This window comes from Crocodylus siamensis, chromosome 1, assembly GCF_052110815.1.
Source record: "Crocodylus siamensis isolate JL-2025a chromosome 1, ASM5211081v1, whole genome shotgun sequence".
In the NCBI taxonomy this organism is placed as follows: domain Eukaryota; kingdom Metazoa; phylum Chordata; order Crocodylia; family Crocodylidae; genus Crocodylus; species Crocodylus siamensis.
In genome coordinates this window covers 218,648,268-218,663,375 of record NC_143395.1, presented here as the reverse complement: position 1 = coordinate 218,663,375, position 15,108 = coordinate 218,648,268, and the positions used below count along the sequence as shown (strand labels likewise).

General features: G+C 48.0%; 1 protein-coding gene across 1 annotated transcript; it reads left to right on the top strand.

Moving 5' to 3' along the window:
• The first annotated feature begins 1,169 nt into the window (after positions 1-1,169).
• On the top strand, positions 1,170-8,210 carry NHLH2 (nescient helix-loop-helix 2). Its single transcript, XM_090031591.1, has 2 exons — positions 1,170-2,061; positions 6,067-8,210. Exon 2 carries the CDS (start codon positions 6,087-6,089, stop codon positions 6,480-6,482), a length of 396 nt encoding a protein of 131 aa, XP_089887717.1. The 5' UTR covers positions 1,170-2,061; positions 6,067-6,086; the 3' UTR covers positions 6,483-8,210.
• The last annotated feature ends 6,898 nt before the right edge of the window (positions 8,211-15,108 follow it).

Genomic DNA, 15,108 nt, shown 5'->3' with positions numbered 1-15,108 from the left:
ACCTTTGTTACTGATCTGATGCCTCAGAACTGGGCAAGTGCTCTCCCACCATGGAGGAACAGTCTCCCAGCAGCCCTGTGCAGTATTATTACAGACATACTGATAGGCAGGGAGAGGAAAGGACTGGCCTGGAGGCCACACAGCAGTAGAGTCAGGCATAAAGCCCTCAAGTCCTGGCTCCCCATTACCACAGAGCCACTCTCTGCTGCAGGTGGCAGGCATAGCAATTCTTGCTAGGGACAAAGTCAACCAGGGGGCCTGGCAACACGCAGTCCCGCAGGGATGAGGCTGCTGTTACAGGGAGAAGTGGCCATAGCCTTACTCTCTAGAGGGTGGGGGTCAGGACTGGATGAAAGCCACTGACCAGGAGGAGGCACGTCAGAGGGAGTGGAGAAGTGCTGATGAAGGGCATGACTTCACTGCTGGACAGGAAGGGGTGCTTTGTGGGAAGAAGTCCTTGGTCCATCCCTGCTTGGACCAACATTAGTGACATGGCCCCATTGTCTCTGTTCTGGCCCAGCAGTGGGAAACCCAGTTCTTGCCTCTCTAGGAGACACTGGTCCTGCCTGGGGCCCTGCAGCCTTTTTCTACATCATTCTCTGTGGCTTTGTTTAGCCTTGGAGGCCTTCACTACCCCCTCACCCATGGCAGCCCAGGTGGGGGCTCATGCTAGGTGGGCTGTGCGCCACTAAATGGCCACATTGAGTACAAGGGCCAAGACTCCCCACATGCCTGTGTGCTGCAGCTGGCTGTTGTCAGTGCACATTCTCGCCTGCATGCAAACTGCCAGCGGTGGTTTTCTACATCAGTGGGTGTCCGATATTTTGGGAAGAGAGGGAGCGAGCATGGCTGGAGCCTGTATATCCAGAGGCTAAGGTTTGTATCAGGGCTGCTTTCGCCTGTTATAATTTGTGGCACAGATTCAGTGAGAATCTGATCTGCTGAAAATATTTGGGCTGTGAAAACTCCCACACTGTGACAGATGTCAAGTCCAATTAAGTGACTCATGTCCAGGTTTCTGTCCAATAGGATTTCCCATTAAATATCAATTGAAGGGGGGGGGGAGCCAACCCCCTTTTCTCTAAAGCCTTTATCTCCTCCACTGTCTCCAGGCGAAATCCTTGGGTACCAGGAGAGCATCTTGTCTCTCTGTCTGTCCAGCCCCCTCTGCCACCTTCTCCACCTCCCCCTGCTTCGCTGCCACTACAAGGGACTCCCACTTTCCCAGCTCTGTTATCTCTCGCAGCATTTCCAGCCACTGGCAATATTATTATTATTATTATTTGATACCAGAGATAAAGAAGCAGTGGGAGCGCAGGAAAGGGGAGGTCTATTCTCCCCCCCTCCACCCCACCCCACCCCAGTTTTGAAGGACTGGGAAGCCAAACTCAGCCCGATCTTTCTCTCCCCCCACCTCTCCATGCCAGGAAGGAGAGCCCCGCGCAGCAAGAAGACGGGGGGAAGGCTGCGCTCCTCCGGCATGGTGCGCGCCTGAGAGCAGCGGAGGCAGCCGCCGAACAAAGCCGATCCGTGCCCGACAAAACCGCACTTGTGAGCCCCGTCGCATCCGAGCCCCTGCGTGGCATCGGCACCTCGGAGGGGGCCAGGCGAGGAGCACCACGAGCGCTGGGACTCGCCCCCCAGCCCCTGCCCGGCTCCGGCGTGGGGAGCAGGGGGCACGGGGGGCCGGAGCGCTCGGCCGCGTTTGATCTCGGCGTCTCTTTTGTTATTTCTCCCGAGCGCTGTCCAGCACGGCTCCCTTCCCCCGGGCCCAGCCGAGCCGCTCCTCGCCTCCGGGGGCCGACTGGGATGGAGACACGTCCTTCGCATCCAGCCTAAGTAACTTCGCTTCCTAGAGCCGGCCCCGCACCCCGCATCGCCGCCCGGAGCTGCCAGGCCGAGGCGGGGGATGAGAGCCGCCTGCGCCGCCGCGCTGCCCGCTTAGCTTCGCCTTCTCCTTCTCCTTCTCCTTCGTCTCGCATGTGCTTGGCTTGAAGGGGGACAGAGGCGCCGTGGGGGCCAGGGGGCTTCGCCGCCGCTTGTTGCAAGGAGTCCGCCCAGGTAAGCCGCCTTTCTTGGGCAGGTGGGAGCCACTTCCTCGATGTCACAGAAAATGCGGGACCTCGGGAGCTCCTCTAGGCCCACCCCCTGCTCCGAGCGGGACCGTCCCCGACTGCATCATCCCGGAGGTTTCCGAGGGAATGAGGCATCCGCAATCATTAGTGCTGCCCACGCAAGGGGGTCCCCGCCACGAGCTGCACGCGACGGGGAAAGAGCGATCAAGCCCCTCCAGCCCCCCCGCCCAGGCCGGGCAAAGCTTTAGAGCAACTTTGTCCCGTGCCCGGAGCGGGGGCCGGCCCGCGGCGCAGCGCGGCCGCTCGGGCTCTCGCTGCTGCTTGCGGGGCCCGCGGCTCGGGGCCGCTGGTTTTTCTTGGTCTTGCTTTTCTTGCCACCCCCTTCCCATCCCATGTGTCGGCCCTGCCCGCTGCCCTCCTCCCCCGCCCGCCCTGCTGCACCGCGGGGACGAGGCGTCCGAGGGGTCTCCGGCCCCAGCTCCCCGCCCCGCGGGCCTGCGGGGCATTTCTGCCTTGCCCTCGTTTCCTTCTCCCCGGCCCCATCTTCTCCTCGGATCGCTTGTGCTCTTCCTTTCCGGGGGTTGTTTTTGGGGGGGTTGTTTTGGGGTTTGTTTTGCACACCCCACTCCCTCCACCCCGGACACACGCACACAGATGCACACAGATAGATATACACACAGACTGGCATAAAGATACCCACACAGATACACACATGCACGGATGTATCTCCACACAGAGATACGCGCACAGATACACACGGATAGATATACACACAGCTATATATACACACACACACAGGTATGCACACAAATGCACACCCACAGAGCTATTCAGGAAGATATCCACAGAGACACACACACAAATATACACACATAGAGGTACACATACGGATACACACGCAGATGTATGCACAGATATACATCCAGACACACACACACACTCACAGATGGGTATATACACAGATAGATATACACACAAACACACAAACCTTGCCACATTGATACACACTCAAATACACAGATATTACACACTGATGCACACTCAGAGATACACACAAAGATACACACACAGATGCACACAAAGATACATACAGATAGACAGAGGTATACACACAGGTACACACTCAGATACACGCACAGGTAGAGATACACACACAGATGCACACACAAAGATACACACAGATACACAGAGAGAGACACACACATTTACACACAGATACACACAGATAAACAGAGAGGTATACACACATATCTCTCAGATACACCCAAATGCACAGATACACACAGAGATACACACAGAGATACACACAGATGCACACACAAAGACACACACAGATACACGCACAGATATACGTACAAAGACACACACACAGATATGCACACACACACACCCAGGCATATCTGTCCAAGGTTACTCAGTAGCTGCCTGGTGTATTGTTTTATTACATGCCGGCATGTTCGTATCTAAGTTCCTGGGTTTGTATTGCTGTCTGCATGACAGATGGTGGGTGCTCTGCGAGGCTGCAAGGAGATACGATTCAATTTTCTTGTGAAAGGCACGTCCCGTTGCATTTATTTATTTATTTATATGCTGGGGGTGGAGAGGGGGAGAGGCGAGAGAGAATTAAAATCATCATCATCATCATCATGCTCGTAAAAAAATGGCAAAGTTATTCTTGTGACCACCTGAAACACAATCAAACGCCGCAAAGCTGAGCCCTCCTCCTCCGCTCACCGGCTCGGATGCTGCGATTTCAGGAAAACGAGCACTGTAAAGGGAAGCTAGAGCAGGGGGGACCCATGCCACCCCACGGGTCTGTCTGTATTTCCACCCTGGCCTTGTTTTGCTAAGGGCTGGCTAGCCTTGCTGGGGAAGGCATCCAAGCCCGATGCGATCCGGTTCTTGTGATACGGGGGAGAAGCAAAAGAAAGAAAAAAGAGATTTAACGGATACTCGATGAGGAGGAGGAGAAAATCACTGTGTTTGTGGGGGGGTTTAAGATCCGTGTTTATAAACGATCCACTTCATATTTGCTTTCTTATAAATCCCCTGGAGATTCCCTGGGTTGGTTGGGGTTTGTTGTGTTTTTTTTTACCACTCCCCAAGCCGGTTTCCCCAAGCCGGGGAAATGAGCCAGTCTCTTCTGCTGAAGCGGCTGGCGAAGGCTAGGAATTAGGTCGTAAATTACAGCCGGTGATTTATTACCCTGAGCATCACCGCGAGGAGCCACGGCCACGCGAGAAAGTGCTTGCTGCCTCCCCGTCCGTAGGATGTGCCCCTGCAGAGGGGGCCCCGCCTAGCCAGCTCGCGGGGACCCGGCGGGGGGTCGGGGTTTGAACTCCAGCACTAGTGATGACAGTCCCAACCCCCTGGGAAGGGACAGGTAAATTGTCATTCTTGCCATGATTATTGTGGCGATCGTCACCAGCAACACCCCACCACCAGTAATAGTAGCCGGAATAATAATGAGGAGGAGGATGGTGGGGATGACCATAATAAGAACAAGAAGAAGGAGCAGTGAAGTTAGGGGCACAGCCTCTGGATCGCAACTTCCTGCAGCCGAAAATGCTGGAGGCTGCAAGGGAGAGAGGAACAGGGGGAAAACATCCTGGTCTTGCTCCCTTTCAGCCTCCACTCTCCACCCCTGTGTGGCACAAGCGACTTGGGCAAGATGGGTCTATGGCTGCCCCGGCAAATGGCACTGATGTTCTTACGAGAAACGGTGAAAAAAAAGATCCCGGTCATACCCACTCCACTCTCCCTTTCAGCCTCCTCTCTCTGCCCTGTGGGGCACAGCATGCAAGGCATCCTGGGCCCCAGGGGCCCACCTAGTAGGTGACAGTTCTTCTGTCCTCATGCTGTTAATACCATACTACTGGCAATAATAAATAATGAGAATAAGGGGAGCCCCCATTCAGAGAGGCTGTGCCCCTGCCTTCTGCGCTCCTCGTTCTTGCTGCTGCTCTTATTGCTATTATCGTCATCAGCATCACCACTAGTGAGGGTAATAATGATGACGACAATAACAACAATAATAATGACGATAATAATCATGGAAATAATAACAACGATGATAACAACAACGACGATGACAACGATAATAATAATGGTAATAACGACGATAATAAGAATAAGAATGATAACGATGATAACGATGGTAATAATAATGACGATAATAACCATGATAATGACGATAGTGATAATGGTAATAATAGTGACGATAATGATAATAATAATAATGACGATAATAATAATGATGATAATGAAAATGATGATAGTAATAATGGCGAGAATAATAACGATGATAATGATAATAATAATGATAATCTTGGTAATGCTAATGACGATAACGATGATAATAATAATGACGACAGTGATGATGATAATGGTAATAATAACAATGATGACGATAGTGATAATAATGATGGTGATAACGGCAGTAATACTAATGATGATAGTGATAATAGTGGCGGGGATAATGCTAATAATAATAGTCATGACGATAGGGATAGTAATAATGATGGTGATAATGGTAATAATAATAGTAATGACGACAGTGATAATAATAATGATGGTGATAATGGTAATAATAATGACGATCGTGATAATACTAATAATGATGACAGTGATAGTAACAATGATGACGATGGTGGTGGTAATCGTAATAATAATGACAATAACGATAATAACAACAGCGGTGATCGTAACAGTAATCCTAGCACAAGCAGCAACAATGCTAGCGACAAGGAAAACCAGCTAATACTAATGTCAATGCTAACAACAGTAGCAATAATACCCCTCTAGGACTAGTCCCAGTGCTAAGGACACGGACTAGTGACCAGCGATGATGCCGGTGGGCCGGGCCAGGCCCCGCTGCCCCGGGCCGTGAGTGCCCCGGGCGGGGGCGGGGGCGGGGCGGGGTGGGAGCCCGCGCTGTGCGGCCCCGGCCCCGGCCCCGGCCCCGGCGCTGACTGCTGTGCGCCGCCCTTAGGGCCCGCCGGCGCCCCCACGATGATGCTGAGCCCGGACCAGGCGGCGGACTCGGACCACCCGTCGTCGGCGCCGTCGGACCCGGAGTCGCTGGGCGCGGAGGCCAAGGCGCTGGGCTGCTGCGCCTCGGACCTGGAGCCGGTGGAGGAGGAGGAGGAGGGCGGCGGGGGGCGGCCGGCGCTGCACCCGCAGCAGCTGAGCCGCGAGGAGAAGCGGCGGCGGCGGCGGGCCACGGCCAAGTACCGCTCGGCCCACGCCACGCGCGAGCGCATCCGCGTGGAGGCCTTCAACCTGGCCTTCGCCGAGCTGCGCAAGCTGCTGCCCACGCTGCCCCCCGACAAGAAGCTGTCCAAGATCGAGATCCTGCGCCTCGCCATCTGCTACATCTCCTATCTCAACCACGTGCTGGACGTGTAGGCGGCGGGGCCGAGTCCCACCCCTGCGCCGAGCGGGGCCGGGCCCGCCGACCCCCCCCAGCGGCCCCGCCGCCTCTCCGGCCAGGCTGGTGCGGGGCCTCGCTGCCCTCCGCCGAGAGAGCTTTTCCTGACATCTCAGTGAGGGCGGGCTCTCCTCCCCACCCCCAGGCCTGGAGCTAAGCCCTGGGGAAAGCTTTGGGCACTGGGGCACCAGACCCTGGAGATGCATCTGCCTTAACTGCTGAGCAGCCAGCTAGAAGGACCCCCCCCACACACCCTTCGCCCCCCCTCAAGCCAGCCAGCCAGCCAACATCCTCCTCCCCTAAGTTGTCCCCCTTGCTGTCCCTCTGGGGTGGCTTCGGATACTGTGCAGGCCATGCTCCCCCCTGTCTGAGGGAGAGCTCAGTTCATCCCCCCTCATCCCCAAACTGGAACCAGTCCCAACCTCCAAGCAGAGAAGAGGTAGCACGTATTTCAGAGGAAAGCCTCGGCTGCTCGGTTCCCCCCACCCGCCACCCCCACGCCAAAAACCCCGAAGCACTGGCTGGCTAACTTAAAGATGAGCAGGTGCTGAAGTGCTTTGCTGGGGAAATTGCAGCCATGGAAGGGTTGAAGGACAGCTAACTGTCCAGAGAAGGAAAAAAGAAAAAGGGCAAGGGCAGATGCATTTCCAAAGTCTTTTGGGGGTGTGTAAAAATAATCCTGAATCATTTTGCAAGGGTTTCTTTAAAGAAAAAGAAAAAAAAATCCTCTCCCACCAATAGTGCATTTTTTGGTGGCCCAATATAGAAAGTCCATTTTTAGCACAGAGCTGTAAGATCAGATTGGGCTGTTGTTTTTCTTTCCAGGCTGTCAAGTGCCCCTTTATAGATCCAAAAAACCCGAAAAACAAAACATCGACTTGTGACCTTAAACGTGTGACCCATGGGTGCAGTTACAAATCACTATTTTTTATTTATGTTACAAGGAGTAGACATATTTTTTTTTTCCCCAAGACCTATTTATTTTTCTGAGTGGTGGCAATTTTACTTTGGATACTTTGTGCCAATTGGTTTCTATAGTCAAGTGTTTACACTTCTTCCTGTGGAATATTATGTCTCACTTTTTAAGTGTTTGTTGGGATCAATACAGTGGTTTGGTTTTTCTTTTCTTTTCTCTTCTCTTTTCTTTTTTTCTTTTTGCTCCAATTATATTGCACTTGTATACAACAAAACCCTCCCTCCCTCCCTGTTTCTAAGCATATTTTATATATTCAGATGTTTGTTCTTGAATGTTTTTCTTTGTGTGTGCGTGAGGTCAACAACACTAGCACTTACCTAGAGGGTTTTTTTAATACTTGTTATTTGAAGCTATAGTTACGTCTGAAGAGTATTTTGCAAACAGTTTATAAGGGAAGTAGTTTCTTCGTCTGTCTGTGTGTGTGTGTATGTACATGTGTGTGCGTGCGTGTGTGTGCGTGTATGTGCGTGGTATTTTTTAGGAAATGGCATCTTTCCTAAAAATAATACAGGACTACTTTCCTTTGTGACAACCAAAAAAATTCTATAACCTGAAAATGTTTCATGTTCTTTGCTGTGAATCTCTTAAAACAAGGAACGCATTTTAGAGACAAAAAGAAAAAGAAAAAAAAAACACATCTGCTATCCAAAGATTTTAGTCTTTTTCAGGGTTTTTTTGTGTGTCTCTGTTGCTTTATATAATGCAATATTTTGTAGTGAAAATAGATAAATCTGGTTTCTATCTGACGCGTTTTTTCATATCTCTCATGAATAGTGAGCTGTTTTGCATATAAATAAAAGTATCAAATAAAGCTGGTTTTTCCTAATTATTTTTTTTTCTGGTTGGTCTTTCCATGAGATGGAAATGAGAGGGGATGCACAGCCTGAATTGCACAAAGATGTAAAAAAACCTTGCTTTCTAAAACTGTCTGTGGAAAAGTCTCAACAGGTTACATGCATCTTCAAAGAAGGCAGCTGTTTTAGCTGCTGGAGAGTAAAACATCCTCTTGAGTAAGACCTCAGTCCTGCAGCTGAACTCACTCCGATTTAGGTTCAAGACTAGGACTTAAATGTGCATGAGTTTCAGGACATTCCTTATTACATTCCAAAGGTTAGCCCTTCACCTCAAACAAAACATTTGGCACCTGTTTTGATTTGTTTTGCGAATTACTTCCTGAAACATTCATTTCAGGGCCTAAAATTTTATGTTTTCTTTTTCTCTTTAAGTTGGATCCACACCTCTTTAGTCAGTCCTGATTTTGGTGAAATGCAATTTAAAAAAAATCCGCTTTCTATTTATAAAACCTCCAGCCACATGTACTTAACAGGGCTGCAGTTCAAATGACTGGCGTTTGAAATGTGGCACTTACACAGACCTCATATTGCAAAGGTTTATTACCAGCATGAAATTCATATGTATAGGGGACCTAACACGTTTTGTGTGCCATTTAACTCATTAAGCTCCTATCTGGCTCCCTGCTTAGTGTGAATTTTACCCATGGTGCTGTATACTATGAGTACTACCATTGAATTCAACAGGGTTCCATATACAGCTGTTAATGCAGCCATTGCAAGATCAGGCCTATAGTTTTCCCTGATGAGGCTTTGCACAGTGGTACAGTCCCAATCAGCTGGAAAGCTGCCTGCTAAGAAGCTGTTAAGTAAAAAGGTAGCATTTTCATATGTGCTGGGCAGGTCTAGAGGTTTTGTTGTTAGGGGGTCAGTGCTTTCCTTAAGTGCTACAGCGCTCAACTCATCTAACTTTGGAAACTTTTGAACCAGTTTCCTTCAAACATGCCTTCTTTTGTAGATCACTACATTAACATTAAGCCAAGTTTAATGATAACTGAGTGATTAGTTTTGAAGTTATATATATCTATATTCAGCAAGTTCTCAGGCTAGTTTAATTCATAGGGGCCATATAAGGTATATATCGTAACTCATATCTAGAATTTGTGCACATGTGAAAATGCCCATTTTGCCCAGGTTCTTCTTTCAGATATATTGGTGTAAAGTAGTGTGAATACCATTAAACATGGTGGAGTCACACCAGTGCAAGTAGGCTGTGGTATGAAGAGGAGTGATCAATCCCTGACTCACTGGTACCCTTGAATGGACCTTTTTCTGCTTCATGCAAAGACACTGGGAGTTTTCCTTTTGACTTCTGTGGTAACAGACAGAAAAGATACAGGTTGTCAGCCAATGGTTTTGAAGTCTTTTTGTTATACACTGAAAGTGTTTGCTTCCTGCCGTTCTTTTTCTTTCAGGGAAAAAAAGTCAAGGAAATTAATATGAGAAACAAGCAACATGAAGAGATAGGAAATTTGACAATTGGATGAACAGCCTTAACTCTGGCCCCATGTGTTCCTGCATTAGGATCTAGCTACATTCATCAATATGAGCTCAGATTATCTTAGATGTATGTGCACTTAAGGAAATAGCAACATATATTGCTGTCTTGTTATTTGGATTATAATCTGTTTTATTATTTGAATAGCTGGATATGATCACACAATTAAAAGTATCTCATTCTGTGCAAACACACCAGCGGGCAGTGAGCAAATATAACATTAATATGTCCTGATGTTTCAATGTCTAACTTTGTAGCCTAACATTGCTCTCCTTTATTTCTAGTATTTAGTAGTAGGAAGGCATTAATGCTGGGACTGTGAATACGGGAATGGTCAAAGTTTCATTCTGAATCTAGACCTAAATCTCGATCTGAAGAATACAACTCTGGTGCATCTCTAACTGATATGAAGTACAGGACTGACAACTAGAAAATACCACTAGCACCCAGCCAGAGGAAATGCCTTTAACATGTAGAGGCAGGATCTGACATTAATATAGCTACTCAGCATGCTATTAACATAACAGGGATACTATTTACTTGCAGCATTGTGTTAACATAGGAACAAGCATGTCACTGACAACAAAACCTAGAGCATGCACCTAACAAACAAAACACAAAGCTTTCAGCTGAAACATAGAAATGGTGCCAGTCACCAACTCAAGTGACATGGGTCAGGCTGTCATGCACAAGTAACTTAAAAAATAACTTATGGACTTCAGTGGGACTATACAACCAAGTAAAGGCAGTTTACTCCTGCCCTATGCACTTCTGTGGGTAAGAGACTGGATAATCTCAAGCACTGAACATCCCACAATCATAGAGATCTGAGTTATGCTGGTAACAGACGTGCACGCACAAGTGAAAGAGTTTTCCAACATATGCTTCTACGCTACAAGCCAAATTTCTTCTTCATGAATAACTTATTTACTGACCAAGAATTAGTGCCTGACTGCTTTGTGTATGAGGAAGAGCTGTCCAAGTTAGGTAATACAGCTGTGGAGATCCTGAAGGATTTTGTATGAATTAATAACTTTCCATTAGTCGTACCAGAAGGCAGAAAAGAAGTGCTTTTCTTTATGTAACTCTACAAAGAAAAGGGTTCTTTTCCAGTGTATTGCTATGAAGACATACCTCAGATAATCTGTCTGTCTGTTTGTCTATCCAGCTATCTATCTCCCTCCAGATACACCCATCTAGCTAGCCACCTATGTATCAATTGGCCTGTCAGTAGCTCCATCCCCATACACACCCACCTCTCTGTCTCTGTCTCTCTCTCCATCTATCTATCCTGTAACCTAATTAATCTAGCCCTTTTAGTGTGGCTAAATATGTTCTAATATCAGCCATTATTTTTCAGGGCTCCTGGTTTATTCTCTAGCGGAGAAAAGATCAATAACCACAATAACAACCAACCCAAAAGGAAGCAGCAATCTCCTGGCACTTTCTCTTTCTTTCGAGGTGATTTTATTTCCCCTGCCTCTCCCCCTGGTGCTGGATTTCTCCTTTTCTGTGCAGAATGGCTATGTTGTTTTATCCTGTGTTCTATTTGCATGTGGGCTTCAGATTTGTCTTTGGCTCCTTGTATGGTTTGGGATGAGACCCTCCTGTCCCCAGAGAGGGGGGCAGGTGTTGCTCCAGTCGAGCGAATGGAACCAAATTACAGGACCGTCTGTCGCCTCCTCTGGGAGATGGTGGAGGGAGGGAAGGAGGGGAGGGAAGCAGGATACCACATGACAGAAAAGAAAAGCAGAACATCATCCTGATGCCGATAAGAGCCTGAAAACATGAGTCACCCCAGCCCACAGCCCCACCCAAAACAGTCAACAGCCACCTGAAAAAGAAATGTCAGAATGAGAGACACAAATACACTCAGCCTCTGTGCTCAAAAGAACAGGCTGGAAACTAAACAAGACTTGCATCCACTCACCTTTTGCTCTTCTTCTTAAAACCTGGCCTGCCCAACAGGTTTTTCCTTTAGCTCCCCTGTCTCTTTGACCTTTTTCTGCAGGGCCCCCTTACAAAACACCCCCCACCCCTCCACATGACAGACCCTTCTTCCCTTCTTTCATTTCTACCCAAGAGAATTTTTACAATCTTTTCTCCTATGCCCGAAACAGGGTGCTTGTGCCAGAGAGCTTGGATTTAAAGACTTTTTTTTTTGCAAAAATCTAGTTAGTTTAATAAAAGATAACACCTCTACCACGAGTTCTGATTACTTTTGCCTCTAGACCAATACAGCTACAACCTTTTTCCCAGTGACATTCCCCATAATCTTCTCTCAGGCACTCAGCCCCATGTAGTTCTCCCATCTTTATTCCCCAACTTTAACTTTACCTAGAAGATTTCCTTCTCCCTCAGCCCTTCTCTGGACAGACTCTCCCTCTTCCATGCCTCCTTACAGCCCCATGGAATCCCACTTGGGGGTTGAGACTAATATCACTGTCATGGAGCGGGGAGGTTTGTGCTTCACAACTTGAAACGTAGAAGAGTTCTCCCTCGCCCCAGCTGCTTGGTTGGGACAAGCATGAGGCTGCCAGCATCTTGTGTTTCAGTTCAGAGGCAGAGTAATACAACCCTGGTCTTGCTCTTCTTCCCTCCTGGAGGCTTTATACTTGTTCTTTCTTTGTTGTTTTCTTGAATTGGACATAATAGTCCCCTAGCCTGTGACATTTCCACCAGTTCTTTTGCATAAGGGAAAAACCAGTTGGTCCTGATGGACTCAGTGCTGTGACCAGCCCTCTCAGTACCTTGGCTCCCAGCTGCAAGGAGGATCCCCACACCCTGCCTAACTACACCTTCTGCTCAAATCTGGTATCCCATGGGTAGGGTTGCCAACCCTGCAGGATTGCCCTGGCATGTCCAGGAATTAGATATAAATCCCCAGGAAACTGCAGAGAGTCACCCTGGAAATAAATGATAGGGCGTTCATTAAAAATATATTAAACATTGAATCTGATTTATGTTGTAGTCCAGTGGGTTTTTAAAATGTAATAATAATGTGCATGTGCATTTGCCTTCCTGATGTAAAGTCTATGCACCGTAATCCATAACTGATACACACAAGCCCACGGGCATGTTCACGTTGTGTGTCAAGGGCACATCGGCATCTGGAAACTTCCTGGAATAAATTCAAACAGAGTTGGCAACCCTACACAGGAGAAACTCCGAGGAAACAAAGCTAAAGAAAAGGAGATTCTCCTAGGAGGAGATGAACTCAACCTAGATCGAGAGCTTTCTTTCTTTCAATAGTGCAGCGTTGGAGTGAGAAGACCTGCCTAGTGATCAGGACTCCTGGGTTCTATTCCTGGTTGTACCACTGACCTGCGGCGTGACTTTTGGCAAGCCATTCAAACCTTAACAGGAACCAGCTTCCCTTTCTACAAAAATGGAGACCACCCTTCCCTACCTTGCAGGGGGAACTGAAGGATGTGTTGCACAATACATTTATAAAGCATATTGGAATTCCCAGGGAAGGGAAACAGTGATGATTATTATCCCTGTTGGCAGAGAGTGTGGTTATCACAAATAGTTTTGCTTTATTTTCACTCCCTACAGTCAGACTCAGCCAGGTGCACATCAAGGTGACATAGACCAGCAGGTGTTTCCTGCTCAAAGTATTATCATTATAGAGTTACCGCTAGCTGGCACTCAATGCACTATTTGCACTTACTATTAGGCTGCACAATCAGTCTGACATTCCAGATGACTTTATGTAATCACAATTATTATTACAGTGTTTATGATGCTCCAGCAAGAGATCCAAAATCTGCCTGTAATTTGGCAAGAATGGTGGTGATTTGAAATTCTGGAGAATTTCATAAGAAGTAGTCTTCAGGTACTTCATCTGTCCTCTGACCCTCTGCTTTGAGATTTTCTGTCTGTCTTTCACTCCTATGCACACACATGCATATACAAGCCAGTGGTAATGCCAATTTCTGTAGAGTCGGCAGAACTCAGACAGCAACAGGCAGCACATAGAGTCAATCTCTTTCAAGACAGAGGAAAGAAAGACAGACACCAATGGGGAGGAAACTTTTCTGGGAGCCTGGGAGAAGAGATGAGTGTGAGAGATTAGAAAAGAAAATGAAATAAAATGGGGAGAGCAGCGGCCAGTGTAGATTCGCTTGAACAGAAGCAAAGCTAAAACAAGTAACAATGAATGGGAAGGGTATGTGTGGGGTTGAAAGGAGGGATGTGGATTTGCAAGGGTGGGATACTAAGTAAAGACAGTGCCTCAAAGCTTGCATCAGGGCTTTTGCAAGGGGTAAGTGTATGAACGCGTAGGGTATGTGAAGGAAAGGCAAGGGTATGAGCCCAGGGGAGGGGAAGTAGGGGAAAGGGCAGGAGATGTTGACTGGAAGGGAACTGTGGAGGGAAGGCTGGAGAAGAGAAAAGGTTTGAGTAAGTGGGGAAAAATGGGGACATGTGAAGGAAGAGAAGCTGGTCAGGATAGTAGCACATTACACCCATCTTGGGAATTAAAGGCAGTCATCTAGGAAATTCAAATCAGGAGGAGGCTGACACCATGGAGGGAGCATAGCCACAGGGAATCATTAATTAGACATTAAAGACTATTGTAGGGAGTGAATGACAGTATTAATGGTGTCCAGACAGACAGAATGGGATGGGGGGCATTCTTCCCAAGTACAAAGAACGAGGGATGCAATTCCACCCCGGTTTATTCTTCAGATGTGCTGTCTGTCTTGTTTCTATTTCTAAAACCTCCCGCACATACAAGCAGCAGAAGACAGAAGCCTCTGCGTCCACAAGACAACAAGGCTTTACAGACCAGATAAACAACGTCCTGATAAGCAACCTGGCCCAGTGGTAGAAAAAAAAGAAAGGGTGAAAGAAGAGAAGCCGGAGGAGACAGGGAGACAGAACTGGAAGGGGGTGGTATCAGAATTCTTGTGAAGGATGGGATGGGTTGGGAGGAGTTACTTCCCATAGACACAGTGGGCAAGGACACACCTTTCCTAAGGCCCAAACTTTCAGAGACTACCCAGATTAAAAACCCATTGACATGAGTAGGATTTCTGCCTGCCTGAGGGATCCCAAATCCAGTCCTGGTTCTAATAATGGCCTCCAGCTTTCCAAGAAATAGTCGCTCCAGAAAACAGCTGCAAAACCTCTATTAAATGTAACAGAGAGGTCCTCCGCAGCAGAGACTGGGTTCCCTCCAGCTACAGTCTCTTGGCCCAGTCCTAAAAGCCCTCCATGGGAAGAGCTCCCCTGTGGCTATATGAAAAGATAAGTATGATTTCACTTTTCTGATA